Below are 27,116 nucleotides of genomic sequence, written 5' to 3' on the forward strand. Positions count from 1 at the left end.
CCCATTTCCAGCTCCATTCCCTTCCCTGGACACGCTCCAGCCCCTCGGTGTCCTTTCCATGAGGGGCCCAGAGCTGTCCCCAGGGCTGGAGGTGCCAGTGCCAGCACAGGGGACAGTCACTGCCCTGCTCCTGTGGCCACACCGTGCCTGGTACAAGCCAGGTGCCTTTGGCCTCTTTGCCCACCTGGGCACACTCATTTGCTGCTGAATTCTGGAAATAAGATTTACCTGAGCTGGTGTTTATTTATTGCAGGAAGTAAACAAGGTGGTGGTGGTGGTTTTAAGGGCATCTGCTTTACTTTTATTTTTATTTTCCAAGCAGTTCCACCTTGAGGTGTGCACACAAACCCACTGCACTGTGCAGCTCACCTGAATGTTGCACTGGAGCAGCAATGCACTAAATTGCACTTCTGGCTACTTCTAATTATCCTAATTGGATTACTCTGGGCCTGCTCAGCTGACAGGCAAGTACATTAGATTAGATTAGCTCTTGACTTCCCAGGAAACACACAGCATCTCCCTGGCAATTTTAACAGCTGTAGTTTTATTTCCTTTCCCATCACAGATCAAACAGATGTAGAACAGTTAAAACAGGACAGGCAACAATATTTCCTTGTTTATATGGCTATGACCTTTCTCCCTGTTGTGGCTGTGTCAGGAGTGTAAAGATGCAAATCTTGGGTTTAGTTTTAACACCCTTTTGAGTCCATATGCCTGGAACAATGAGAACATGAAATCAAAGTCCATTTCTGAGCAGAACAGTGATGGAAACAGCGAGCTGGGCCTCTGGCTGAGGGAATGGTTGCTGAAACGTGATTGTTGAAGGTTTCTCAAAGTGTTATTTAGTAGAAACAGCAGAAAGGTGCACTAGAAATAAAAATTGAGACCCTACAATTCCAGGGCTAGCATTTCCAAAAAGACACTTCCAATTTTATTTAAGCAACCAACCCACTGACTTTGCCTACTTTGACTAAGCTTCCCTCAGAAGTTCCAGTGACACCAGTGCAGAATTTTGGTTCACCAAAAAGCGAAGGAATGAATAACTGCAGCTTAAAGTGAAATCTCATAGAATCATAAAATGGTTTGGGTTGGAAGGGAGCTTAAGGACCATCCCATTCCACCCCCTGCCATGGGCAGGGACACCTTCCACCATCCCAGGCGGCTCCAAGCCCTGTCCAACCTGGCCTTGGACATTTCCAGGGATCCAGGGGCACCCTGTGCCAGGGCCTCACCCCTCTCACAGGGCAGAATTCCTTCCCAATCTCCCATCCATCCCTGCCTTTTGTCAGTGGAAGCCATTCCCTGTGTCCTGTCCCTCCATCTCTTGTCCCCAGTCCAGCTCTCCTGGAATTCTCAGAGTGTGTGACCTCAAAAAGCAGACAAACAGTTTCTTGCCCCAAGACTGAGGTGTCTGAGGACATCATTTACACAAAGAGGAGCCGACTGGAGATCCCAGAGTCATTTAGGTAGGAAAATACATCTGGGATCATGGAGTCCAATCTGTGACTGATCCCCAGCCCAGAGCACCGAGGCCACTGAGGCGTTCCTCGGACACCTCCAGGGATGGCGACTCCAAACCTCCCAGAGATGACCCGCTTGGCGTTGCCAGCTAAAATGCGAGGCAGCGGCGTCATTCCCACGGGCGACGGAGCCAAGATGGAAGCGGGCGTGTGAGGAGAAGGAGCCCTCGGGAATGTCAGGGGACGGCCACAAGGAGCGTTCATGGCCGCGCCATGGCGTGAGGCGCTCCGAGCCGGGCCCTGGTCACCGCTAACAGGCGAAGCGCCCGTCACTGAAACTTTGGGGTGAATTACTCCGAATTTGGGGCTGGCGAGCGCGTTCACTAAACGAACCGCGGCAGCAGCCGCCGCTGAGGGGAGGGCAAAGCGCTGAGGGCGGAGCGGGGCGGGGGCCGGGGGAGCGGGGCCCGGGGGCGGGCGGGAGGCTGGGAGGAGGAGGGTGAGGAGGAGGAGGAAGAGGAGGGGGCGGAGGAAGAGGTGGGGAGAGGAGGAGGAGGAGGAGGAGGAGGGAAGAAGAGGCGGCAGCAGCAGCAGCAGCATGGCGGCCGGGCGCGAGCGGCTGAGCGCGCCGCCGCCGCCTCCTCCTCCGCCGCCTCCATCTCCTGCCGCTCCCGAGCTGGAGCCCGCGGCCCCGCTGCCCAAATAGCCGCCCTGCCCCGGGTCCTGCCCCGCCCGGACAGCGCCCGGCCATGGAGCTCGCCAAACCGGCCTTCCCCGCGCTGCCGCAGGCCAAAGAGGACTCTGAGGTGAGCGGGAGCTCCGGTCCCGGCCCCCCGCACACGCCCGGCCCGCGGCCCCGCCGGGGCTTCCCCTCACAGCCCTGCCCGCCCTGCGGTGCCTCCCGCGCCCCTTCCCGCGGCATTCCCGCTGGGATCCATCGCAGGCCGCGGGTCCGTGTCCCGCCCTGTGCTGGTGACACCCCCTGCGACCACCGACCGCATCTTCCCTTCCCTGGTCGCTGCCGGGCTCTGCTCCCTCCAGCGTCCTCGCAGACCCCCGGCCCTTCGGCATCTCCCCTCCCCGGTGCCTCCGGCCTGGAAGCCTCCCACTACCCCGGGTTGCTCCAAGCCCTGTCCAACATGGCCTTGAGCGCTTCCAGGAACGGGGCAGCCACAGCTTCTCTGGGCAATCTCTCCACCCTCACATTCAGGGAACTGAGCCCTTTCCACTTCATCTCCTTTGGCTTTTGCCCACCCACAGCGGCCCCCACTCTTTTTTTTTTTTTTTTTTTTTTTTTAATATACCCCCTTTCTGCGTTCGGTGTGTCCCAGCCTGTCTGTTCGCCGCCCTTTCGCTCTCCCTGCGTGTCCCCCTGCCTTTGTAAGGCGCCGGCCGTGTCCCCGTGTGAGGGAGTACCTGCGCGTCCCCTCCGAGCTCTCGGCGCCTCCCTCCTCTCCGCTGGTCCCGGAGCGATCGGGCTCTCGGTGAGGCCATCGGGGAGGTGTTTTCACGGTGTTCCAGAGCCAGGGGAGGTGTTTTCACGGTGTTCCAGAGCCAGGGGAGGTGTTTTCACGGTGTTCCAGAGCCAGGACTTCTCTGCGGGCCGGGACAGGTGGCAATGTGCGCTCAGACTGAGCTGTGCGGTGTCGCAGGAGCCGGGGCAGCGCGGTGTCTGATTTCTGAACTTGGCTGAACTCCCCGGCGCTGACCCTGGACGCTGGTGATTTGTTTTTGTGTGTCACAAACGTCCCCGAGTGTCCCCCACACCCCCCCCCCGCTCCCTGTCCCCTTTGGTGGCCTCAGATATTTAATGCGAAATGTCACAGCCTTCATGAGGGAAGCTGAGAGTGTCTGAGCTCTTCAGACAGTCTGTAGATTGTAATGTATTTCTAAACATCAGCATTTATTTCTGTTTGAGCAGCATTGCTCAATGTTGTTATGGTGGTAAATTACCTGAAATATGGGAGTGACTCTTTTTGTTCTGTTTTTGTTGTCAGGATTTCATACTCCCCATCACTTCAGAGCTCTGGAGGTGTTACAAGCCATTGAGTTGTTCTCACAAAGTTGTAATCACTTTGTATCTCAACACAAATCATCTTCCATCCTGTGAGGTTTATAATTTGTTTGTTTTTAAATATCTTTTTTTTCTGGAGAAACCAATCCTGTTATGCACAGTTTTGCTAACTAAATTAGCCTGGATGGCTTTTCATCTAAAATGGCTAAAGAGGAACATGGGGTTAAAATAAAAACGAAACCAGAGCTGAGTGCCAGTCTAACAACTCTTAACTGATGAAAACTGAGATTGTAATACAGTGTCTTTCAGAGTAGCTTTTACTTTTGTCTTTTTTCGTGGGCTGTCTGTAAATAATAAATCTGTAGTGTGTTAGAACTTCACATAGTGGGGATTTTCAAGAACTGATTCTAAAAACTGTAGGAATTTCTTTTCAATATGCTGCATTTCTGACTTGATCTAAATACAAGATCATGTCAATAAATTCCAAGCTCTGAATACAAGATAATAAACAGTTGGAGTACATGGGGGAAACAGGGAAGTGAAAGCCAGTGGTGAGTGTCAAAAGTTCTTGTGGAGGTAACTTGTTAAAAGCAAGGTGTAGGAGACTTGAGACAGTGCTTTGGAAAAGCAAACTGAGGAAACTAAAATCATTCTGCCCACAAAACGTAGATTTTCCTGGAAAGCAGAAGACGCTCTCTTGTGCGTTGCAGCGAGGAGGTTCTTTAATGAGCAGTAATCCCTAATATTTTGGGAAGTTGGTGATGGGTGGTTTAATGCTGGCTGGGCAGATTTGATTTCAAAATACTGGGAAGGGGAGGAGGGAGAACTTGGGGAATCCCTGGCTGGCTTCCTGCTGCTCAAAAGTGCAGCTTTGTCACTTCTTTAATCCAAGTGCCACCCCCAGCTCCCTTCTCCGAGCTGACACTCGTGACCAAGTCACAGCTTTAATAATCCTAATAATAATAATAATTAAAAATAAATCACTGGCTGGCTGCACAGCATCCATTCCTTCCTGGCACACGGAGGAGTGTTGAGGGGATAGAGCAGCCTGGATTGACTGGGGCAGGCTGCAGGGATGTGCTCTGGATAAATAGGTCACTTTTCCAGCCTGGATGTTGTTTGCCCTGTCCCTAATCCATAGTGTGGTGTTTGGGATTGCTGGATTTTTAAACCTCTTGGCTGTTGATACTTGTGGGAGCTTGGGAAGTGCCAGAAAACCTGGAACTCATCATTCTGGCAAAGCTTTTCTGAGAATGTCTGTGAACTGAGTGTTCTTTTGCAGTCTGGTGATGGTGAATATCTCAGTTTTATGAGTAATAGGGATTATATGTGATGTGGAACCATTTCTAAGCTTAGATTTTTTTTTTTTTCTAAAATCAGCACATTTTCCAAGGTCAGGTCTCAAACTTTCTTTAATTTGAGAAGTTCTGTATTACATGTTTATACTGGGAGGAAAAAATATGGCTAAAACCCCATTAAAAAGTGTCAGGTTAATAACAATTAGTGCATGTTGGCTTATTAGTACTGACACATCTTAGTACTTCTGGAAAGAAGGTCAGTAAAGACTGCAATAATTGAAGGAATTTAACAGAAATTATTTTCCCATTAAATTTTAAACAAAACCAAAAAAAAAGGACTAAGATACATATAATGAGAACACAGCAACAATTACCATTTTATTTCTTGGTTAAAACATATTTGCTTGCAGTCAGGCTGAGCAAACCAAGTATTTGTGGTGTACTTAGAATTTTTGTAGGCCTCTCCATGGGTTTTGTAATTAAATTAGCAGCCTATTGACTAAGCAGACATATTTGCCTTTTTATTATGCATAAAAGCTGAGTTCCTTTTAGCACATGGAGTTTTTCTAAAAAAGAAATTTACATTTTTGACAGCTATATTTAGTCTGAAATGCTAATGTATTTCTGACTGCTTTTTTTAACTATGAAGTGATGCGGCCCATCTAAAGGTGGAACAAATCTATTAAACTTTTTTTACTCTCACTTTTGATAGGCAACACGAATAAACCCCTTAAAACACAGCTTTTCCCCTCCTCTGCAGACTCTTTAAAATAAGTAGGAAGCCTGTATCATTAGAATTATTTTACCTGCCCACATAATAGAGCCCAAAAAATGGAGAACAAATGCTGTGTTGTGCTGGGAGATGTAAATCAGGTGACAGATTTTGATCACAACTCTGTGGGATACTATCAGACTGCTTTGCATAAATCAGAAAAGTGCTCTGTGGCAGCTGACGTTGAGCAGTCTCTCAGTCCTGATTAATTTGTGCCTCCCATCCAGGGGAGGCCTGGTGGGATCCACACAGGCACAGCAGAGCAGTTTGTAGAATTTGGGAATTAAGGCATGTTTGGGTTGTTTTAGCTAAATGAGGATTGTCTCAGCATAGCCCAACTCATGAATTCAAAAAAGGAGGGCCATGACAAAGGCCATCCCTGCAGCATTAGAAACAATTCTGATAATCTGTGTGAGTGTGGCACTCCAGGCTTTGTGCTTCCTGTAAGGAGAATCCTGAAGGATTCTGTCTCCACTGCTTTATTTCCAGTTTTATTGGAAAAAAAAAAATATGTGATGAAAGTTTTTATCAGTGCTGCTGGTATTCAATGAGGTGCCTTTAGGACCAATGTTGGAGAATGGGACAAAAATGAATTTTTTGTTTCTCCTTTCCATTTCTACTTTCCCTTTAGTTTTACATTTTATCCTTTTCTGTGGCTTGTTTCTCTCTGCTAAAATAACATGTTTGTTATTTCCCTGTTGTCCTTCCTTCCTTCCTTCCTTCCTTCCTTCCTTCCTTCCTTCCTTCCTTCCTTCCTTCCTTCCTTCCTTCCTTCCTTCCTTCCTTCCTTCCTTCCTTCCTTCCTTCCTTCCTTCCTTCCTTCCTTCCTTCCTTCCTTCCTTCCTTCCTTCCTTCCTTCCTTCCTTCCTTCCTTCCTTCCTTCCTTCCTTCCTTCCTTCCTTCCTTCCTTCCTTCCTTCCTTCCTTCCTTCCTTCCTTCCTTCCTTCCTTCCTTCCTTCCTTCCTTCTTCCACGTGCTCTGTCATTCCCACCTGCTATTATTCCTCTTCTCCACCTTCCTGCTTTTGTATTCCTTTGTATTTTCAATAGCAAAAATGTCTCTGGTGGGGCCTTCCCATTGTCTGAGTGCTCTTGACAAACAAACACAATTCCCTGTAAATCTGCTTCCATCCCTGCATTATTTCCTGTCTGTGGTGGTCGTGGGATGGGACAGCTGTGCAAGGGTGGCAGTGTCACCTCACCCTTTCTCCTGCCCCTTTCTCCAGCCCTCAGCCACTTTTGGGACAGCAGCACTGTCCAAATATTCCCCGAGTTCTGCTCATGGCACTGCCACACTCACACCTTCAGGGAATTAAAGGATTTGGTTTAATTTTGTGTATTTTATAGACTTGCACTGGGGTTTCTACCTGGGAAAAAAAAATATAATTGAGCCTGCACTGAGGTTGCACTAAATGATTGTTGTAGGTTCTTTCCAAATGAAATAATTCTATTTGTATAATGACCCAAATATCTTTAATAGAACTGTCCAAGAGCACGAAGCATGACTGAACTGAACAACCTTTCACTTCATTCCTGTTTGTAGCTAATTTTGAGGCTCTTAAGTACCATGTTTCACAGTGATAGATGTGACAGGTTTCAGTGATACTCAAATATTTTCCTTGAATATTCTTTCAGTACCTCATTTAGTTTGTCTCCTTTCTGATTAAAAAATGGCAAGTGATTGTACTCTGCTACTGCTTTATTATTTCAAGATTTCTTCTGCAGTTGTTCCATTTTACAAATACGGATTTAGATTTTTTGTTCTTTGATGACAGCATCCCTCTCCTCCACTTTGCTGGGCTAGGTAAAATAACGTGTAAAATGCTTTCAAAGCCAAGGTGTGATCTCATTTCATCGTGTGAATGACACTTAAAGCTGCCTGGGAATTAAAGCCTTTGTGTCGAGGTCATTGTTGTGGGATCAGGACCCAGCCCCAGTCCAAGCTGCAGCCTGGGCAGGGGGATGCTGCTGCTGCTGCTGGCAGTTGATGCAATCCTGCCCTCTGATATAACACAGGCTGTAATTTGAATTTCCTGAGCAGTGTTAAAGGCAGAGCCAGGAGCTCGTTTGGCCAGAGCACATGCAGGAGCTGCAGCAGGTCAGAGCCCCTGGCTGTGCTGCTGTAACAGTTTCTGCTGCTCCAGCCTCACAACTCCGGGGAGAACCTTGTAGCAGGAGGAGAGGCTTGGAGTGTTACAGGGAAACAGCTTCAGGCAGGAGGATTCTCACAGCCCTGGATTTTTGAGGTGCACAATCCATCATGCAGGAGTCCTGCTGGGATGGATTGTGATGGGAAGAGAAATCTGTGTGGAGAGGGAAGTGGTGCTATAAATCAACAACAAAAAATGTTTCTGGGAGTTGGGAAAGAGTTGGATGCCCGGAGTGGTCAGGGAGGTTTTACTGGGAGCTGTGCAGCTTTTCCTAAGGATTTGAAGTCTGGGAAGCAGGAGGAGAATTGCAGGGGGTGGGTGGTGCTGAGCAGGTGAAAAGCAGCAGTGAAAATCGAGAAGAGACTTCCTGAGGTCCAACTACTGATGGGACTTCTCTTCCTGGTGGGTTTTGCAGCATCTCTGAGAGCTCCTCCCTTCACCTGGGCCAGCCTGTGGTTTGCAGGCTCTACTAATTACAGGGCAGCAGGAGTTGAACCATCCTAACTGGGCTTGCTTTTCAGCCAGAGCTGAGCTTTGACAAAGACTGGGGCTGTACCTTTTATGTGTGAAAATCAGATGGGTCTGCAGACTTCAGCTGCCAGTGAGGGACCAGTTGAGCCGTGTCACGTGCATCCATTTCACTGCATTCCTTCTGGAGAGGCAGATGCAGCCTGGCTGTTGTGTTCAAAACCCACACTCTTTGCTTTGGTGCAGAGTCTCCACGTCAGGGCTGGTAAACTCATTAAAAAAAAAAAAATCATAATATAAATTTTTTAGATTAAATCCTAGCCAAGGTCACTCTTACAAAAAAAAAAAAAAAAAAAAAAAAAAAACCCACAAAAAAACCCCAAAAAATCAAAACTCCACATCAATATTTGCCATTAAACTGTTCTAAGGAAGAGCAGGTGTAGCTGTGGCAAAATATGGACAAAATAACCCAAACTTTTGGCAGAGCTGCTCGTGATGTAGTTTGGATATTGGATACCAAGAAGCTCTTTGTAGTGTGGACAAGTCTTACCTAGTAATCCATAGCTTCCATTTATTTCAGCTGGAGATTGGCTGTGGATGGGGAAGGGAGGGCTTTGGAATGTGCTTTATTCCCCCTTCTCCTGCATGTTTGAGATCTGTCAGAGGGGAGTGGCTCATCTTTAAAACTTTGGAGTTCTGGGGATTATTTTTTTCCATCTCTTTTTTTCCATCTCTTTGGTGTCTTGCAAGTATTGATGAGTGAGACTTCCAGTGAGTTGTCACTTGTTCTGGAGAACCTCCCAAATCCTTGGCAGCAAGGAATGCTGTTCTTCCCTCCACCTCTGGCATCACCCTTTGTTTTCTTAGCAAAATTCTTGCATTTGATCTGATCAAAAGAGAAGCTTTCAGTTGTTTTTTGTCTGCTTGGTGCTGCAGGCAGTGTGGAAAACCTGGCTGATGAATGAATTCCTTAAAATGGAACCTGTGCTTGGCTTCAGTCTCCATTAATAGATTGGGTTTTTTTACATAACTTTGCATAACATTTGAATAATCTGGCATTGTTGGTTTTGAAAGCCTTGAAGGGCTGTCAGCAGTCACCAAAATCATTCTTTCAGTAGTTTGTGTACTTGTCTCAGATTAAATGTTTTCATTAAACACTGTCTTTCAGAGAGTTGTTTTGCAGACTAAATCCCGTTGGAAACTGTATCCTTTTTGCTTCTTGGAGGGCACTGGAGACCAATGTCTGGGGCCTGCAGTGATTTTTTAATTTTTTTTTCTTGTTCAGAACATCTGTGCTGTCTCTTGGGATTTGGTTCCCTTTGGACTTGCATTGCTCAGTTCTTACCTATTTATTTTGCACAGTTTACAGCTGTTGGGGCTAAAAATTTCCTGCTTTTGAAAGGAATATTTGCAATGTGTTGTTAAGCCAAAGTAGTGATGAATTTATGTTTTCATTGTACTCCAGATTAAGATTTCGAAATTCTACAGAGTAATAAACCTACTGAAATGCTTGTATATTCCTGGAGTGCAGCTTAAGCTTTTCAGAGTTTATTGCTCTTAGGCTTGGTTTTAAACTTGGACAAACCTGGGTTTTTCTGGCCTTTTGAGGGGTGAATGATGCTTCTGTGTACAGAGCAAGCCAGCAGGGTTGTGCTGAACCCTCTCAGGTCACCCTTCAAAGGATACAGTTCTGTAAATATCATCCTTTTGTCACAACATTTCTCCTTTCTACTTCCAGGAGTTTATTATTCCAGCTGGAACATGCAGAAGTAATTTAGCTATTTATGTGTCTTCAGCAAAGCCCATTTCAGTGCATTTTATTTCCCTGTTTGTGCTGCCACTTTAGGTGCTGTCCAAAGGATTGTCTGGAGTGGCTTAATGTTCACTTGCTTTCTTTTCCAGAATAAGTTTACTGATACTAAAATCCTTCTTAATTCCACTACCAAGAGCTGGAAATTCCTCCCTGTGCACTGTGGGGGTGTCTGAGGGAAGCACAGGATTTATATTGTGTTGGTAAAAAGAGGTTTCATGTGAAATTAATGCCACTGGGACAAGTGTAGGTGCTCAGGTGAACAGTGCTGCAGTTTAAAGGACTCTCCCTGCTGTAATCCAGACCTCTCTTCCCAGCTGGAATATTTGGTTTTTAGCTTCCCCATACTTCTGAGGACATCAGAACATAGGGGAAGTTTTTTTCTTAGCTGCTGGTGTGTGTGTGAATCAAACAACAGAGTTATGTAAATAAATGTATGCAGTCTATTGGATATATTTGACTATTCCCTTTTTTTTTTTTTTTTTTTTTTTATAACCTCCAGATGGTAACTGGGATCTCAGCTCCAACTCCTTCATGTGTGAGGGTCAAGGAATGAGTAAGAGCCTGTTAATAGAGGCCAGTGGGAGTTGCAGGGAAGGAAAGACAGGAATAGTCTCTGCCTGAGCATTTTCTGTTCAGCTTTGGCAGAGCTGCAGAGTGGAGCAGAGGATGGAAATGATGATCCTGGTGTTAGCTCTGGTCAGCTGGGAATGGGAGCTGAGCCCTCCCAGGCCTGGGGGCCTGGAGAAGGGGGTGTTGGGCTGTAAAGGACCAGCAGGATCAGGATCAGGAGTGCTTTATTTACTGTGTGAGGAGCCTTCCCACTTTACTGTGGGGTGGAGACTCACTAATGCCTTGCTGTGGTCATGGAGAGCACAAATTTCTGGAATTGTTTGAGCTGAATCCTGAGCAGTCAGTCAGAGTGGATTAGGTGAGGCAGTGTGGATTTTAAGGGAGTTACCTGCTCTGCTTGTTATCTTCTGTTATTTCAGTGGCTGCAGGAATGCATCAGCCAGAGGAATTCCTTTGCTTCTCTGAGCAGTACAGAATGTTCTAAAGCTTTTTTCCTTTCTCTTTTTTCCCTTCCTCCCTTCAGAGGGAAGTTTCTCAGCAGAAAGCTGAGGTGTGGATGTACAGCTGATAAGGACCTTTTCCAGCCTTAAGGATTTTTTGTAGAATACTTGAGGTTTCTTCACATTAACTTTCCAAACAGTGTTCCTTGCACTTGGGTGGTGCTGGCATCCATGTGGAAATGTAGCAGGAGCTTGTACAGAACTTTTGATTATTTTCTATAAAATGCATGTCCACATCTCTGCCTGAATGTTTTTCTCTGTTGTATATATAATTATTTTTAATTTTTTTTTTTAAGGATTGGACCTATCCCATGAGGAGAGAGATGCAGGTAGGACACTTTTATTTACTGTTGGAGGCAAAACCCATGGAGCATCTAATGAGGAGAAAAAAGAGCTGGTATCAAAATCAATCTTTACCTGTAAAGTGTCAGGCAGCACCATGGGAGACAGAATTAATTAGTTAATTAAGGTGAGGATTTGCTAGCTTGGAATAAAGGTGTGTTTGCATCTCTGTTGTGCAGGTACTAAAACAGAAATCCCCCATATATTACATTTTTGTCTTTCTGAGTGTTTTTAGATGATTACAAAAAAATGTATCAGAGGTTTGCCTTCTACCTTAGATTTAGAAGTTTTCTCCAGTGGGATGGACAATTAAAATTTTCCTACCATGGTGTCAGTCAAACCTTTGCACAAGATAAGATCTACACACCTGCATATCTTCATTGGTGGGGAGATAAATGGTTAAAAACTGATACTTTTCCCACTGCTAGGCCAAAGCTTGAGGAATTTCCATGAGAGCATTTTGGAATTAATTACAAGACAGGATAATAAACCAAATTAAGAGTTCCCTTCCCTTGTTTTGGGGCTGAGTGAGATGCAGGAATCACCCTGGAGCTTAATCCAAATCAAGGACTTTGTTCCTGGTCCAAAACAAGATCTCCAACACCAAGATCATGTTTCTTTTATCCTGCCAAACCAATTTTTTTTTTCCTTGTGCTGCTATAAATGACATTGATTACACATTTCAGGAATATGTAAATTATTTGTGTCCATGTCCTGAGGTGAGTGAAATGTGTTATTTCAAATCATCTGGAGTTGGTATTAAGTGTCTGTTCTTCTCCTGCCTCCTAGGAAATCTTACCTGGGTTATTTTTAGGCCCATATTCTTCAGCTATGAAAAGCAAGGTATGATTTTCAGAATATTCTCTCACAGGGAAGCTTTGCTGTGGTGATTTGATTTGTTACTGTGGAGATCTGCTCAAGTGTATCTATAGAGGTGTAAATTTGGTTGCAGTTCTGAAGTGGAAAATGAAAAATGCCAAAGTGGAAGGAATATGTGGTGCATTTGTGGGATGGTCTGAGCTATTTGTATTAAAATTGAGTCTTAAATAGAATTTTTTTTTAGACAATTCAAACTATTTGAGACACTTTACCAATTCTTATTTCCTTTGCTGAAGTGTTGCAAGACCAGTCAGAACTGGTAAGTCACACACAGACATTAAAACAAGGAAAATTAAATCACAATAAAGTCAAGCACAGCTCAGGCACAGCTTGGCTCTGCAAATTTGCCTCATGGTTTAAATGATCTTATTTTCATGGTCTGATTCCAGCAAGAATCCAATGCTGGCTGCAAATTCCTCCCTCATGTAGAGACTTGAAATTTCAGGCAAAGTGAAAGGTGGGGAGAGACAAACAAGTTCACTGAATGCCTTCCTTTTTTGTCACTTTTTCTTTTGGGAAAACAACACTTTTACACTCTGAATTCTGGAAAATCAGCTCAGATTTTCCTTGATGTGGCCCTATTTTGTATCTAAGTACAACTTTTTAAAAATTACTATTTCTATATATAATATAGTATAATAATATATAAAATATAGTAATATATATATAATTAGTCTGTTTATTACACATTTTCTTTATATTATTATTAATAATTAATATTATTTCTTTATTACTGTCTAATAGATGAATCTGTAATTAAAAAAGGATATTTTTTTCTTTCTCCACAGCTACCTATACTCCAGAAACATGGAATAACCCATGTAATATGCATACGGCAAAACATTGAAGCAAATTTTATTAAACCAAACTTCCAGCAGTTATTTAGGTGAGAAATGATCAAGATTCCTTTGTGTGTGTGTGTGTTTCCTTTCCAAATATTTTCACATTGTCAGAATTATTTGAGAAATGTGCTGAGGTGCAGAAAGACTTTAAATCCAAACCATGAATTTTATTCATCTTGAACGAGTCTACAAATTAGAATTATCCATAGTTTGCAAGTGTTTTCAGTGGTTTCTGAGAGGGGAAATCTGGCAGGGGGTGTTGGAGGAGATTCCCCACTCCTTTCCCCACAAAGTTCTTGGTTGAATTTATGGAATTCAGAGCAGGAATTAAAGGCAGTGCTGGGTTCCTCGTGCACTGGAGGGGTTGTAGCAGCTCCCAGGAGCAGCAACTCCACGGTGCTGTGTACTCACAGTAACTTTTCCTTGCAGGTATTTAGTCTTGGATATTGCAGATAATCCAGTGGAGAATATAATCCGATTTTTCCCTATGGTGAGTAGATGGATTGGCAAGGCAAATCCCCAGGAGTTTTCTGAGCTAACAAATACCAGTTTCACATTTGGGATGCTCAGCCTGAGGCACCTGGAAGTGCTGCCAGCTCCTGACTTTATTATTGACACTTTAATAAGTGTAATTAACTCCTTTTTACAAGTATGGGAACAGGTGGAGTTGTAAGAGCTGCTTCTTGTGCTGGTATAAAAAAAAAAAAAAAATTAAATTCTGAGGCCCTTGACCTGGGGAAAACTTTTATTTGAGCCCAAGAATGTTTACATTTCTTATATCAAATTCAAAATAATAACTAAGTTTTACAGTGTCTTAAAACATGTTTGCTATAGAGGAATTAAAAAGTAACTTGTAAATTAAACAGTGCCCATTATTGGAACATATACCCTGGTTTGGAGCTGTGGGTTTGTATCTTTATTTTAGTTCAGTTTGCAGCTGAACAAAAGGATTTTGTTCCTTCTTGCACCAAAAAACCCCGAAGTGCCTTCACTGGTTTTGCAGTGGCAATTTTAGGAATAGTTTAAAATACAAAAGAAATACAAATGTCCAGTTGAAGTGGGGTTTAAGTCTGCATGAAGGTGCACTGTTGTCACTGATATAAAAATTATACCAAATTTAGCTGTTAATACTACTTGCACTTAAAATAATCTGAAAGTTTGAGTCTTGTGTTTTTTTTTTTTCTTTTCAGACTAAAGAATTTATTGATGGAAGTTTACAAAGTGGAGGTAAAATTATATTAACTTTCCCCTCATTTATTAAGGTGTTGTTAAAGCTTTAAAACTAACTTAGGGGTATGGATTAGAGGCTCTTAAATAAGAGCTTTTCTTAAATTTGGGGGGTTTATTATGCTTGATTTGAACTCTGTTAGACAAATCCAGGGCAAAGTGTTCTTTCCTTTTGCCTCTAATTGGAAAATCAACCTCTGGGGTTTGGGGTTTTTTCACTTGGAACTCAGCTGAGTTCTGTGCATGAAGTTTTCTTGTCCCCTCTCAAATGTAGGACCTGAAGTCTGCATTGTGGCCATTCTGTCACTCAGAATCCTCACAGGAGCAGGAATTCCAGTTCTCTGTCCCAAAGGACAGAGTGCAGTTAGAAATTCAGGGTGAAGAAAGACAACATCTGTTTTTTTGGGGTGTGCCTTGCTGCTGCCTGGTTCTCTATAACAGGAGAAAAATCACATTTTAAAGCATTTTATTCAGTTTATGCACATATGGTTAATTTTGGTTTTTTTTTCCCTTCTCAGGAAAAGTTCTTGTCCATGGGAATGCAGGGATTTCTAGAAGGTAGGAAGTGAACCATCCTGATATTAATATTTAAACAATTGAAAGATATTTTACTAATTTTTATTTGTTTTTTTTTTCCCAGTGCTGCCTTAGTTATTGCATACATAATGGAAACATTTGGGGTGAAGTACAGGTAAGAAGAGCTATTCAGGTTTTAAATCAGGTGGTGTGAGTGAATAATGATTTTGGAGGGAACAAAATTTGTTGTGTTTTCACTCAGTCTCAGTGCCTTACCTAAGACTCTACCAGGAGCTGATTATTCCATTTTCCTTCACTGCAGTTGTGTTTACACCCTTTTTTTATAAGAATCAGGCACCTGCTGCTCAGGGAATGAGGGCACCAGCCTCCATCCATGGATAAAACCTTGGGAGAGCCCCAGGGGCTGCTCTGAGCCTGTGTTGAACAGGGAAATGAGCTGAGCACTGGGGTGGGCAAACAGAATTGTGCAGCTGCTGCTTCCTGCTTTGGCCAAGCAATTTCAGTTGTAAAAACCAGTTCTGGGGAGAGTTTAGAGGTTCTGTAGTGCTGAAAAACTGAAAGTCTGAATGAAGACTCAAACCACAGAGACTTTTATATATTTTTCACTGAAGTGTTTTCTTCTCTTTTTAAGGGATGCATTTACTTATGTCCAAGAAAGAAGATTCTGTATTAATCCTAATGCTGGATTTGTCCATCAACTTCAGGTGATTTTTTTTTTTTTTTAATTCTTGATCATAACTGAAAAGCCATTTAATGAATCATCTCCCTGCCAAACAGATATTTACACAAACATGCTTCAAGGAAATGTCAGGAGCTGGAGGAAAGCTTGGGAGGAAGATGAGTGGGCACCTCAGTTCCTTAGAGTTAAGCTTTGGACAAAGCAAATCCAGGAATGGAGGAAAAACAAAAATCCTGGTTTGTGCAGTGATTAAGAGGCTCTGAAATGTCTTGGTTGGTGCTGAAGGAGCTGCAAAGGAAATGTTGTTTGATCATTAAAGCCATTTCTTTAGTCATCCTTGAACTTTTCTTTTCCTCTGACTTCCTGATGGTTTTTGTCATTCATGTCAAAGCAACAAAGAATTCTCCTTCTCCCAAATCTCTGCCTGAATACGAGATGCTCCCTGAACTGGCCCTGCTCATCCTTACAAAGCTTTACTTTATGCCAAAGTAATTCCAGTCAACATTTTTGGACCTTTCCAGGAATATGAAGCCATCTATCTAGCAAAATTAACCATCCAGATGATGGCACCTCTGCAGCTGGAGAGATCCCTCTCAGTCCCACCTGGCAGCACAGGTGAGAAGCTTCTCCTGCTGGGTGGGGGTGTGAGGGGATTTTTAAGCAACCCTTTAGCAGCAGAATCCCAAACTCTTAGGAAGGGCTTTTGGTGTGCAAGCTGAGTTTAAACCTCGGTGTGAAGTGTTTAAATGTCCTGGTTTGCCAGGGCTGAAGTTCCCTCTTGCCTCCTGCAGGAAGTTTGAAGAGGATGCACGAGGAGGATGAAGATCTTGGCACCATGCAGGTGGCAGCAGCACAGAATGGCTGATGGCTGAGGACAAACACTGGTTGTAGTGAGAATTCCTGCCAAGAAAGGTGAAGAAAACTAGGGGGGAAAAAAGAATCACACAAAAAACAAAACAAGAATTAATGCAAAACAATGAACACACATAGCTTCTTTTCAATTACATGTTGCTTTCAGATGTAAATCTGCCTCTGCAACACACTAAGCATCATTTTTAAGATGTTGGACTTCTTGAATGAATAGATGGCACTGATTGTTTTACTCCTTTTTTACACTTTACAGTTTTATTCTAAACCAAGATTTTTGGACTTGCAAAGAGGTATTATTGCAATAATGCACTTTTCATACTTGAAATTTCTTTATTTGTATGATATAAAGTTATTACTTTAAACAAAATGCAAGCGGGGGGGGATTTGTTTATAAAGTTATTTGTGTAATTTATAACAAGAGACTTTAGTAAAGAAAAAGTTTGCTAAAATTCACCTTGTTCTCAGTATGTATTATGGCAGAAATGTGCTTTAGGAACATAAACATAGAGGTTAATTCGAATTGAACTATCTAGAACATCCTCAAACTGGTTTTCAAGGAGTAGTTGCTGTTGCAAGGCAGTAGTGGCATCATTTGAAGTAAAAATGGGATTTGTCTTTGAAAACTGAGGCCCAGGGCAATGCCCACAATGGGATCAAGACTTAAAGGATTCACTTCAGCTCTGGTAAAACCTCAGACTCAGCTAAGAAAACACTTCTTGGTGCCTTAAGGTTTTCACATTGGGGATTGTGCAGCTGTAACTCTCCTGCCTCAGCAGCACAGAGGTTGTGCAAGCACAGTCCTGGTTCTGCATCTGCTTTATTTCCCAATGTTTGTTGCCTAGAAGCCAGGGCTGGAATGATTTGGGAGCACTGTGGTGACTGAGCAAGGCTATTAGAAAAATGTGTGTGTTTGGGAAGTCTCAGCTTGGTAAGCAGACTGTGTTGTAACAGGGAAAAAATGGACTCAGGATTTGGGGATCAGAGCATCCAGCAGCACATTCCTGTTCCTGCTGACACCCTCTGCTATCTCCAGCAGGGATGGAGCAGCATAAGTCCTTCAGGGGGGAAAAAATCTGCAAAAAATAGTGTGATGCTTTAGTTGGGAACTATTCAGCCAGAAAGAAGGAAGTGATTTATCTCCTGGAGAGATGCGCTGTGTCAGTGTCCAGTGCTGGTTTGCAGTTGCAGAGGGTTTGTTCCTGCTCTGAACTTGACCCTCCATAAAGGAATGCTCTGGGGCTCTTGGGAAATGCATTCCTGGCCTTTGGAGCACGAGGCTCCCACATGGCAGCAGTGGGGCTGTGCCTGGCCCTGCACAGCCCTCAGACACTGCCAGCCACGAGCTGGGGCTGGGCTGGGCTGGGAGGCATCAAATCCCTCTCCATTTCAGGTCCCTGGGGAAGGGGAGGGATGGAGCACAGATGGAAGGCACTGATTCATCTCCAGCCTCGTCCATGTCTGTGTTTGTTCTCTCTGGGGTCCTGGGAACACTCCCTTCCCGCTGACAAGCTCCATGACTAAGGATTTTTCATCAATCCAGTTTTTTTTTTCCTGGCATTACCCCCTCCTGGTGCCTTTTACAGTCATTCTGGTCTGTCTGCCTGTCAGATCCTAGGGGAATCTGAGATTTAATTTTCCTCAGATCTATTACTAAGCCGTCTGTTTAAAGCTTCCCATTTCTGTCTGCTGCAGTTTCACTGCCAGGAGGGGTTTGTTTCAATATTTGGCTTTGGGGGTTGAACTAAAGGCAGGAATTAGAAGCAGGGTCCCTCACTGTGGACTGGAAAGAGAAGTGAAGTGAATTGTTATTTTTATTTCCCAGGTTTAAAGACAAATCTGCAACACCCAAATCTTTGGGAATCCACAGCTCAGCTCTTCGTTGAGGTGCTGAAATTGCCTTTACCAGCTATGGGGAAGCAGAGTGAAGGAGCTGGAGATCTCCTCCTCAGGGTGGGAAAGGTCTCAGCCAAAAAATGAAATCACAGGGAGGAGGTAACATTCAGCCTCTGGAGAAGCTGGTAGTGCTGTTAGGGCTGGTTCTGACCAAAAAAAAAAGTGTTCCAGGCAAGGCTGGACAAGGCTTGGAGCAAACTGGGATAGTGGAAGTGGCCCTGCCCATGGCAAGGGGTGGAATGAGATGAGCTTTGAGGTCCCTTCCAACCCAAACCAGTCTGGGATTCTCCAGTATTAATCAACTATATGTCCAAATACTGTTATTTTAGATATATATTATTTGTATGATTATATATATTTATATAAATACATATAAGGAGATCTATATAGCTATATATAATTATTTGAATCTGAAACAGAGGTACCCAGATGCCTTTGTGGTGCAGGGAAAAGACATTTATGAAAGGTTTGGTGTTTGCCTCAAGGAGGTCATGGTTGATTTTATACATACATAGTCTCTCTATATATGTGTATGTATATATATTAAAAAATATGTATACATTATAAATATGTCACATATAGATTTTATATATACATAAGACATATCCATATATAGATTTCATATACACATATATACTATACATATTTGTCTGTATTTTAGATCTATTTTTATATATACATAATAAATACACTGGGGCCCTTGCTCTTCCCTCTTCAGCCCTTTGCACTGTGGATAAATTTCAGGGCTGCTGCATGGCCCCTGAGCCATGCAGAGCTGGCACTTGTGGCATTGTCCCTGCCCCTGTGACTGTGGTGTCCCAGGGGCCTGGGGCACACCTGACCCCACAGTGGCACCTCCCAGTCCCCAGGCTGTGCATTTCCAGCTCTCCAGCTGCCGTTTGTCCAGAGGGGTGGGAATGTCACCTCTGGGATGAACAAAGAGCTCTTCAGCTGCCCTGAGGGGGCTGTGCCCGGCAGGGCCATTGTGCTGCAGCCACAAACCCCAGCTTTCAACCCCATTCATCTGTTTGACAATGATCTGAGCAGGGCCACAGCACCTGCTCCTCACTCTGATCTTTGCATTAACTCTTAATGAGGGCCTGGGGCTCTTTGGATGGTGTAGATACCATGGAATTCAAATAATCCACTTCAAATCGTGGAAATTCTGAATTAATTTGAACTGTGAAAGGCAAGAAAATCCACCTCAGTCGCTTGGGCCAGCAGAAAGCAGGAGCTGCTTTACAGAATGAGAGTCAGGGCTTGAGCCATGCAGATGCTGTCAGAGGAGCACATCTTTCTCCTGGGAAAGAAATCCACATGGAACTGCTGAAAGTGTTCTTTTCAGCCTAGGGAGGGGGAACAGGTAACTGCAGCAGGTGCTGCTGCTCAATAAGCACATCTTCACTCCATGAAAAACAGTCCAGATACAGGTGGCAATCATTTATTCAGCTTAAACAAAGATATTCTTTAAAAAAATAATCAATAAATAAAGCAGACATCACCAAGGAGAACACTGGATGGAGTGGAGAACCCTCAGGAAGATCAAGCAGAGCCCCCAGCACTGTAGAGTCGCTCTCCAGAGCACAAAGCAGGACAGTGTGGATGGCCTGGCTGCCCACAAACAACCCTGGCTGGGTACAATGCCCTATTCATGGCTCTGGGCTTTGTCACTCCCCACACAAAACACCACTGTTGGCAACAGGCCTTTGGACATTCTTTGCTTTTCACCCCTGGCAGAAGTGGTGCAGCACCAGAGAAGCTCCACAGCAGCAGCAGCAATCCCTCGGGAGCAGAAGGGGGGAATTTTTCTCCTGGTTTGCTGTTCCACAGGTGGAAATCCCTCCTGGCCCTCTGGAGATCCAGTGGCTGGGCCAGGGGTGTTCAGTAAATCCCAGAATGGTTTGGGTTGGAAGGGACCTTAAACTCATCTCATTCCAACAGGGACACCTTCCACTATCCCAGGCTGCTCCAAGCCCTGTCCAACCTGGCCCTGGGCATTTCCATGGATCCAGGGGCAGCCACAGCTGCTCTGGGCACCCTGTGCCAGGGCCTGCCCACTCTCACAGCCAGGAATTTTGTCCCAATATCCCATCCATCCCTGCCCTCTGGCAGTGGGAAACACTCCCTGTGTCCTGCCCATACAAAAGTCCCTCTCGCTCCTTTTTAGGCCCTGGAAGTGGCTCTAAAGCTTTTCTGGGCTGAACAGCCCCAGCTCCCTCAGGTGAAGCTGAATCTGCCATCCCACTCCCTATGGGATACATTCCTTCAGACATTCCAGTTTCCCAGTTACCCTCTGCCCTGTTGGACACCACGTTTGGGGTTTTTATGTCAGAAAAAAAAAAAGTAATTATCCTGAAAACCAAGTTATCAGCTAAAGTGCAGGAGCCCTGCAGTGAGAAGCACACATCCATTTTCAGACTGGGAATTCAGCACAGCCTGGAAGGATTCTCCCCAGCCTGCACTAACAGTAACAAACCCAGTCTTGGAAAACAGCGCCTAGAAAACTTCTGATGCACCACCAGCGCTTCCATGAGGTGTCATGGAAAAAAACCCACAGCTAAGGCCTGTTCTGTGTCACTAATTCTGCATAAGAGAAGCCTCATCCCTTCCCCAGCTACATCATCCTTCCATCAGCACAGCCAGGACAGTCCCAGGGGCTGGCCTTTGGCTACCGAGAAAAGAAGCACAAACCTTTAGAAAAATACAATGCAAGAAAAAATTTGAGATAAAAATATATACCTTTGGTTAAAAACCATCCCTTTAACGAGTCCTTTGTAACTCAGCTAGAACAGAAAAGCTTCACCTCGAGTCAACAGTAGTAAAAATTAGTTCTAAACTTACTTTCTAACCCAGAGGACTCTTTCTAAAACCTCAGTAATTTTTTTTCCCCAGGTTTTACACATTTGATGTTCATTATTTATAGGGATTGTTACATCTGCAGCAATAAACTATAGAAATTTCCCACGGAGAGAATGTTTGTAGCACAAGCTCCTCCACCAACAGTCTTTCCAAGAAAAAAAAAGAACTCAGAACACCTAGAAGTTGTTAATTAAAGAACCGTTGAAACATGTAGTTTTCATCAGATACCAAATAGCCAAACTTCTTGTAGAAATCCACATTTTTGGGCAGACACTCCAGTGTGATTTTGTAACAGTTCAGTCTCTTACTTAGCAAGGTGAGGGTGGACGTTAATCTGGAAAAGACAAAAAAAAAAAAAAATCAGCAGTTAAATGCTGGGTCAGTGAATATTTCATGAGTTATATTATCACAGCTACAACACTGAGGGCTGACAGCACTCTCTGTGTTTTCCTGCAGATCATTTTATGCCCAGCTGCTGATCCCTGCTGGCTGAATTCTTCCCAGGTGCTTGGCAGGAAGGTGTGAGGTGCAAAGGGCTTGCTGAATGGCAAAGGTGGGGAATACTCACAGTTTTCCAAGCTGCTTCCCTCTGCACTCCCCGCTGACCACCACATCTTCTATCCTGCCTCTCTGAAAACACAGGCAAGTGTTTGTTAGCCTTGGAATTGCCCTTCCAGCTGCCTGTGTTCACAGCCTGGCTGGGACTCCCAGCACGGAGATCTTCAGCCATCTGCTCTGTCAGAACCACGTCTGACTCCTTCCAAAGCTCACTGCCACAATGGGACAGACCTCCAAGTGCTCCTTTTCCTTAGGAAAAGCCAAAGCTTCCTTTTACTATCAGCTCAGCACTCAAGGATGTGATATATTTTTTAAATACACAAAATACTTTATCTTTTTAAAAGTATATTTTTAAATCATTTACATTTTGAAGGTTGGAAAAGCCCTTCAAGACCATTGAGCCCAACTGTTCGCCAGCACTGCCAAGGCCACCACTGCCCCGTGTCCCCAAGTGCCACATCCACATGGCTTTTAAATCCCTCCAGGAATAGGGACTCTGCCCTGTCCTGGGCAGCCTGTAAAGGGCTGGACCACCTTTTCCACAAGGAAATTTTTCCCAACATCCATCCTAAACCTCCCCTGCTACAACTTGAGGTTGTCACCACACAATAACACCATAAAACCAACATGCCCAGAGTCAGAGGCAGGATCTTTTCCTCCCTTCCCAGCTGCAGGATTTACCTTGGCACAGGAGTGAGTGAATTTATGTTCTATAACCAGCGTTGCCGTAGCAACGATCTGCCCCAGGTTCGTGTCCTCCACCACGGTGACGTAGTAATCTCCAGACCTCTTCATGTGCTCAAAGGTTTCTGTGGGAGCAGGCAATTCAGGCTCACAGTAAACTGCAGTTAAATCTGTATTTACAGCAGATTCTGACTGCAAATCACTGTGGGATCATAGGGACGATGCACCCAAGACTCCAGCAAACGAATGCCCCAGAGTCAGATTAACCCATGAAAAAGCAGGAATTACACAAATTCCTTTTCCTTATTTTCCCAGAGAACCCTCCTTGCTGAGCAGATGGGTGCCACAATATCAAATCATGGAATGCTCTGGGCTGGAAGGACCTTAAAAGCTCATCTCATTCCACCCCCTTGGGCAGGGACACCTTCCACTGTCCCAGGCTGCTCCAAGCCCTGTCCAACCTGGCCTTGGACATTCCAGGGATCCAGGGGCAGCCACAGCTGCTCTGGGCACCCTGTGCCAGGGCCTCACTGCCCTCACAGGGAACAATTTTATGGAAAGGGTTGTCCAGCCCTGGCACAGGATGCCCAGGGCAGTGGTGGAGTCCCCATCCCTGGAGGGATTAAAAACCTGTGTGGATGTGACACCTGGGGACATGGATTAGTGGTGGGTTTGGCATAGATCCTGTGATTCCCTGAATCCCTGAACTGCCTCCCCACTGCCTGTCAGGCCCAGGAGTAGGATTTAAAGGTGATCTAAAGTAGGTTCAAAGAGAGCTGGAGAGGGATTTTGGTCAAGGACCTGGAGGGACAGCACCAGGGGAATGGCTTCCCAGTGCCAGAGGGCAGGGATGGATGGGATATTGGGCAGAAATTCTTCCCTGAGAGGGTGATGAGGGGCTGGCAGGTCCAGGGAAGCTGTGGCTGCCCCATCCTGGAGAGCGTTCCAGTCCAGGTTGGAGAAACTTGGAGCAGCCCAAGTAATCCATGCTACCAGCTATCTAAAGCTCAGTCTAAAAACCAGTTTCACAATTTAGGCAGCAATTTAAGCAGCCCTTGGGGATAGCTGCAGCTGGATGCAAGGCTGAGTGCCAAGGGGAACTGAACTCATCCCTCCCTCTGGCATCAGGCACCCAGGAGCCTCACACCTGAGCAGCTTTGCTGTCAGCATCAGGATCCTTTGATTCCCTGCAAGCCCTGTGGAAAAGCCAAGGAATGATGAGGTACTCACTGATGAATTGCTCGGGGCTCACAACTCCTGCTTCTGTCAGCTGACCCAGAACCTTAAAAAAGCCTGGCAGGAAAGGAGGGGGGGAAAACAACTCTCAGTGAGGGACAGACACACAACCAGCTCCAAACAGCAAGGAACATTCCAACACCGCTGTTTGGAGAGGGACCATCCCATCACAACAGGATGGAACAGTGTTGAAGGACTGGCTAAAGCTCAAGTGAGCCTGGAATAATGAGTCCAAAGCAACCTTTTTATCCAAATTCCAGAACTGAAGGAGAATTCGTGCACCAAGATGCTTGTTCATGTTGTTTTGGTATTAAAGAGTACAGTATGAACAACTGTGCTCCCTCTCCAAAACCATGGTGAATGGGAACTTGTGGATTATTTGGAAGATTTGACTTGAATTTTAGGATTAAAACAGTAAATCAAATTTTCAGGGTCACCCAATACAGCACCAATCCATGATGCCAGAAGCTCAAATTTAGGGATGTGGTCACAGCCCCAAGGCTACCAGAGCCCAAGGGATGTTAGGACAAGGCACAGGGTGGCATTGCTGGGGTGTCCTGTGCAGGTTCAATGATCTCTGTGGGTCCCTGGCAACTCAGGATGTTCTAAAATTGATAAAAATAACCCAAATCAGGGAAAATGAGCAACCCCAATCTGAGAGCTCCTACAGAAACACAAGTTACCAACTCAGCGCCCCACTGTCATTTCTGGCAATAATAAAGCAGGATTCTACCTCGATTTAAATCAGCTGTGCAAAGTGGTCTCAGGACCAGCCCATCCCCTGGGTCCAGTGGAGAAATAGCAGGAGAAAAGGTCGTGGTGTTCTCGCTCCAATCGAGTTCCTGCAGGATCCTGGGGTCAAACATGGGCGTGTCATCGGGCATCACGGTGGCCACGGGCATCATGGCTGCAAACGGAGACCTGGAACGGAATGAACAGGTAAGGCGTGGTTTAGTCTCTAAAGAAGTTGTTCCCCCTGTAGCATGCCATGGGATTTTCCTCAGGGATTTCCAGGAAGGTGAATACACTGCTGTTCACTTTATCTGCTCAGCCTTCACCCGCTGGGTTAACAGAGCGCGTGCTCCGGGCACGGCGCACGTCAGCCAACACACGGAGCTCGTGTGTTTATCCTGGAAAAGTCCAGCCTGATAAGGCTCTGAGGAGGGCATTTAACCTCCACAGCCCTCTGGGGGAGCATCACTCTCAAGAAACCTCCCAACAACGTGTCCAGCCATCATCTGCACTCCTGTTCAATTTCAAACCTGCCGTGGGAATAATGCCCTTTTTTCCAAGCAGCCCCACCTCACAAATATTTAATCTCTCGGGCACAAGGTGCCACATCCCACAGCAGGTGATGGCACAGCCAGAGCCCAGCCTGCCCCTCCTGGGCTGTCCTGTTTGCTCTGTGTGTTTGCAGAGCCCAGCTGCCAAGCGCAGCCCCACAGCGTCCGTGAAACAGGGCCAAGGTGACAGTGAGACACCTGTTAATGATTGAAGAGATTGGGTTATTCTGGGTGACAAAGGGAGGCATTTTCCTTATTGCATTCAAGGCCAGGCTGGATGGGAGCCACCTGGGATAGTGGAAGGTGTCCTGCCCATCAGATGGGCTTTAAAGTCCTTCCAACCTGGAATTCTATGATAAAGGAAAATAATTCTTACTCTGTCCCCTGTAGAATACCTGGTCAGGGTTCTGGTATGAGCAGATGCAAACATCTCATTTCTTTATAAATCTTCAGATTGCCTTAGCTGCACCATGAACGATACAGCAGTCACACGCTAGTGGTCAGGCCAAATAAACAGGAGAAAGAAAAAAGTGTTTGGGATGACACTTTTTAAAATAAGACACCTCAAAGCCCAGAGGAAGAACAGAATGCTTGCTGTGAAGCATCACAGTGTAATAAGCCTCAAAAGTGAAAGTGGCTCCAGAAAACCAAACTGAAATTTCTTAACTAAAAAAAACCAACACAAAATCTTTTTTTATGCCACCTGCTGGTACACACTGGCCTTTGAATCCCAGCTCTCACCCTAATTTTGCATATAAAAGTAAAAATATTTGCTGTTGCAGCAATTAAACAGCAACACAAACTCTCATCCCGTGTGAATTTTCAAAATGAAAGCGCGGGAAAGATGAATTGCAAAGAGAAACATTCCTACAGATTTCTCTATTCCTACAGCTCAACTAGTCCACTGTCACCTTTCCTCTGTCCCCCAGAAATCCCAAGTGTCCATATCAACATTCAGTGTCTGTACAGAATAAAGCAGACCTCAAACTCCAGCTCAGGGTTACAGCACACCAAGGGAAAAGCACAAAGAGAAAATAAAATTTTTGATGCTCTATGAGCAATTAGTGACCAGCTAGGAGTCACTTTCCCAACTACTTCCGGCACAGCTGGAGCAGGATGGAGTTGTAAGCTATGCTCATTTTCTGGAGACAGGAATATGATTTAGAATAATGTCAATTAAAAATAAGAAAAAAAGGATTAAGGTGCAGGGAAGGAGAACTCAGGCCTGTGGGTCAGCCTGGTCCCCACGTGTGTTGGGAGCAGGGTATGACCAGGGACCCGCTGAGCTGAGCTGCCATCCCGGGGGACACCCCCAAACCCCCTGGGAGGGTCAGTGGGTGCCTGGCCAGACCTTTACCAGCCCCCCAATTTTGGGGGACAGCGTGACAGAGCCCAGCTCTGCCCCTGGAGGGTCCCCACGGCTTTCCTCAGCTGAAGCAGCCCCTTGGGGACAGACCAACCTCTCGATGTGTGAGGGGCTCCCCGCACCTCACACATCCCTTGAGGCGATCCCCTCAACACGCAGCCCTTCAGGGGGGTCCCACACGGAACCTCGGGGGGTCCCACACGCCCTCACCCCACCCACGGTCTCTCGAGGGCTCCCTACAGCTCCCCCCAGCTGAAGCTGCCCCTCGGGGGGTAGGACCCTTCCCCGAACCAACCCCTCAGAGGGGACCCCTCAACTCACACGCGCCCTTCTGAGGGCACCCCCCCCCCCACCACTCCACCCGCAGCCCCTCGCTGGAGGTGCACCCCCGCTGCCTCACACACAGACCTTCGAGGCGGTCACATCAACCCCCCCCACACACACACACACACGAGCAGCCCCTCGGCGGTGTCCCCACGGCTGTCCCCTGAGCTGCAGCAGCTCCCCCCGGGGCTGGGGCCCGTCCCTTAGGCCGACCCCTCAGAGGGGTCCCCGCTCCCTCAGCCCCCTCAGGACCCCCCCCCCCCTCCCCCGGCCGCACTCACCCGCGCGCGCCGGCCCCGCCGCACGCGCCGCACGGACGTGGCAGGGTGGGCGGGGCCGCGCCGGGCCCGGCGCGCGCGCGCGAGCGCCCGCCCACAGCCAATCGCCGCCGGCCGCGGCCGACCGCGGCCAATCGCCGCCGATCTCCGCCCGCTGGCCACGCCCCCCCTCCCTCCCTGCAGCCCCCCCCTCGCCGGACTCGCGACCTTTAGGG

General features: G+C 45.9%; 2 protein-coding genes across 6 annotated transcripts; one reads left to right on the forward strand and one right to left on the reverse strand.

The window, feature by feature from the left end:
* Window positions 1–2,032: 2,032 nt before the first annotated feature.
* On the forward strand, window positions 2,033–21,743 carry STYX (serine/threonine/tyrosine interacting protein). Of its 3 annotated transcripts, XM_053944648.1 has the most exons (12): window positions 2,044–2,266; window positions 11,341–11,373; window positions 12,176–12,229; window positions 13,054–13,151; window positions 13,537–13,597; window positions 14,298–14,334; window positions 14,853–14,892; window positions 14,975–15,025; window positions 15,503–15,575; window positions 16,072–16,165; window positions 16,342–16,462; window positions 21,629–21,743. In XM_053944648.1, the coding sequence occupies exons 1-11, from the start codon at window positions 2,210–2,212 to the stop codon at window positions 16,413–16,415; spliced, it is 672 nt and encodes a 223-aa protein (XP_053800623.1). In that variant the 5' UTR covers window positions 2,044–2,209; the 3' UTR covers window positions 16,416–16,462; window positions 21,629–21,743. The 3 variants fall into 3 exon arrangements, with proteins under 3 accessions (XP_053800624.1, XP_053800623.1, XP_053800621.1); XM_053944646.1 differs by lacking the exon at window positions 21,629–21,743 and having other exon boundaries at window positions 2,045–2,266; window positions 16,342–16,873; XM_053944649.1 differs by lacking the exons at window positions 16,072–16,165; window positions 16,342–16,462; window positions 21,629–21,743 and adding an exon at window positions 15,649–16,065 and having other exon boundaries at window positions 2,033–2,266.
* On the reverse strand, window positions 19,728–26,965 carry GNPNAT1 (glucosamine-phosphate N-acetyltransferase 1). Of its 3 annotated transcripts, XM_053944651.1 has the most exons (7): window positions 26,905–26,965; window positions 25,329–25,426; window positions 24,384–24,571; window positions 23,645–23,707; window positions 22,412–22,539; window positions 21,741–21,802; window positions 19,728–21,506 (listed from the first exon to the last, which is right to left on the reverse strand). In XM_053944651.1, the coding sequence occupies exons 2-7, from the start codon at window positions 25,361–25,363 to the stop codon at window positions 21,359–21,361; spliced, it is 624 nt and encodes a 207-aa protein (XP_053800626.1). In that variant the 5' UTR covers window positions 25,364–25,426; window positions 26,905–26,965; the 3' UTR covers window positions 19,728–21,358. The 3 variants fall into 3 exon arrangements, with proteins under 3 accessions (XP_053800626.1, XP_053800627.1, XP_053800625.1); XM_053944652.1 differs by lacking the exon at window positions 25,329–25,426 and having other exon boundaries at window positions 26,905–26,961; XM_053944650.1 differs by lacking the exon at window positions 26,905–26,965 and having other exon boundaries at window positions 25,329–26,519.
* Between the last annotated feature and the right edge of the window lie 151 nt (window positions 26,966–27,116).

This window comes from Vidua chalybeata, chromosome 6 (assembly GCF_026979565.1).
Source record: "Vidua chalybeata isolate OUT-0048 chromosome 6, bVidCha1 merged haplotype, whole genome shotgun sequence".
NCBI classification, from domain to species: domain Eukaryota; kingdom Metazoa; phylum Chordata; class Aves; order Passeriformes; family Viduidae; genus Vidua; species Vidua chalybeata.

Coding starts and splice junctions, on each gene's coding strand:
- STYX (XM_053944648.1), top strand. CDS start 2,210: ATGGAGCTCGCCAAACCGGCCTTCCCCGCGCTGCCGCAGGCCAAAGAG. Junction 14,335..14,852: donor TGGAAGTTTACAAAGTGGAG/GTAAAATTATAT, acceptor TTCCCTTCTCAG/GAAAAGTTCTTGTCCATGGG. Junction 14,893..14,974: donor AATGCAGGGATTTCTAGAAG/GTAGGAAGTGAA, acceptor TTTTTTTCCCAG/TGCTGCCTTAGTTATTGCAT.
- GNPNAT1 (XM_053944651.1), bottom strand. CDS start 25,363: ATGTTTGCATCTGCTCATACCAGAACCCTGACCAG. Junction 22,540..23,644: donor GAGCCCCGAGCAATTCATCA/GTGAGTACCTCA, acceptor CTGCTCCCACAG/AAACCTTTGAGCACATGAAG. Junction 21,803..22,411: donor TCACTCACTCCTGTGCCAAG/GTAAATCCTGCA, acceptor CTGTGTTTTCAG/AGAGGCAGGATAGAAGATGT.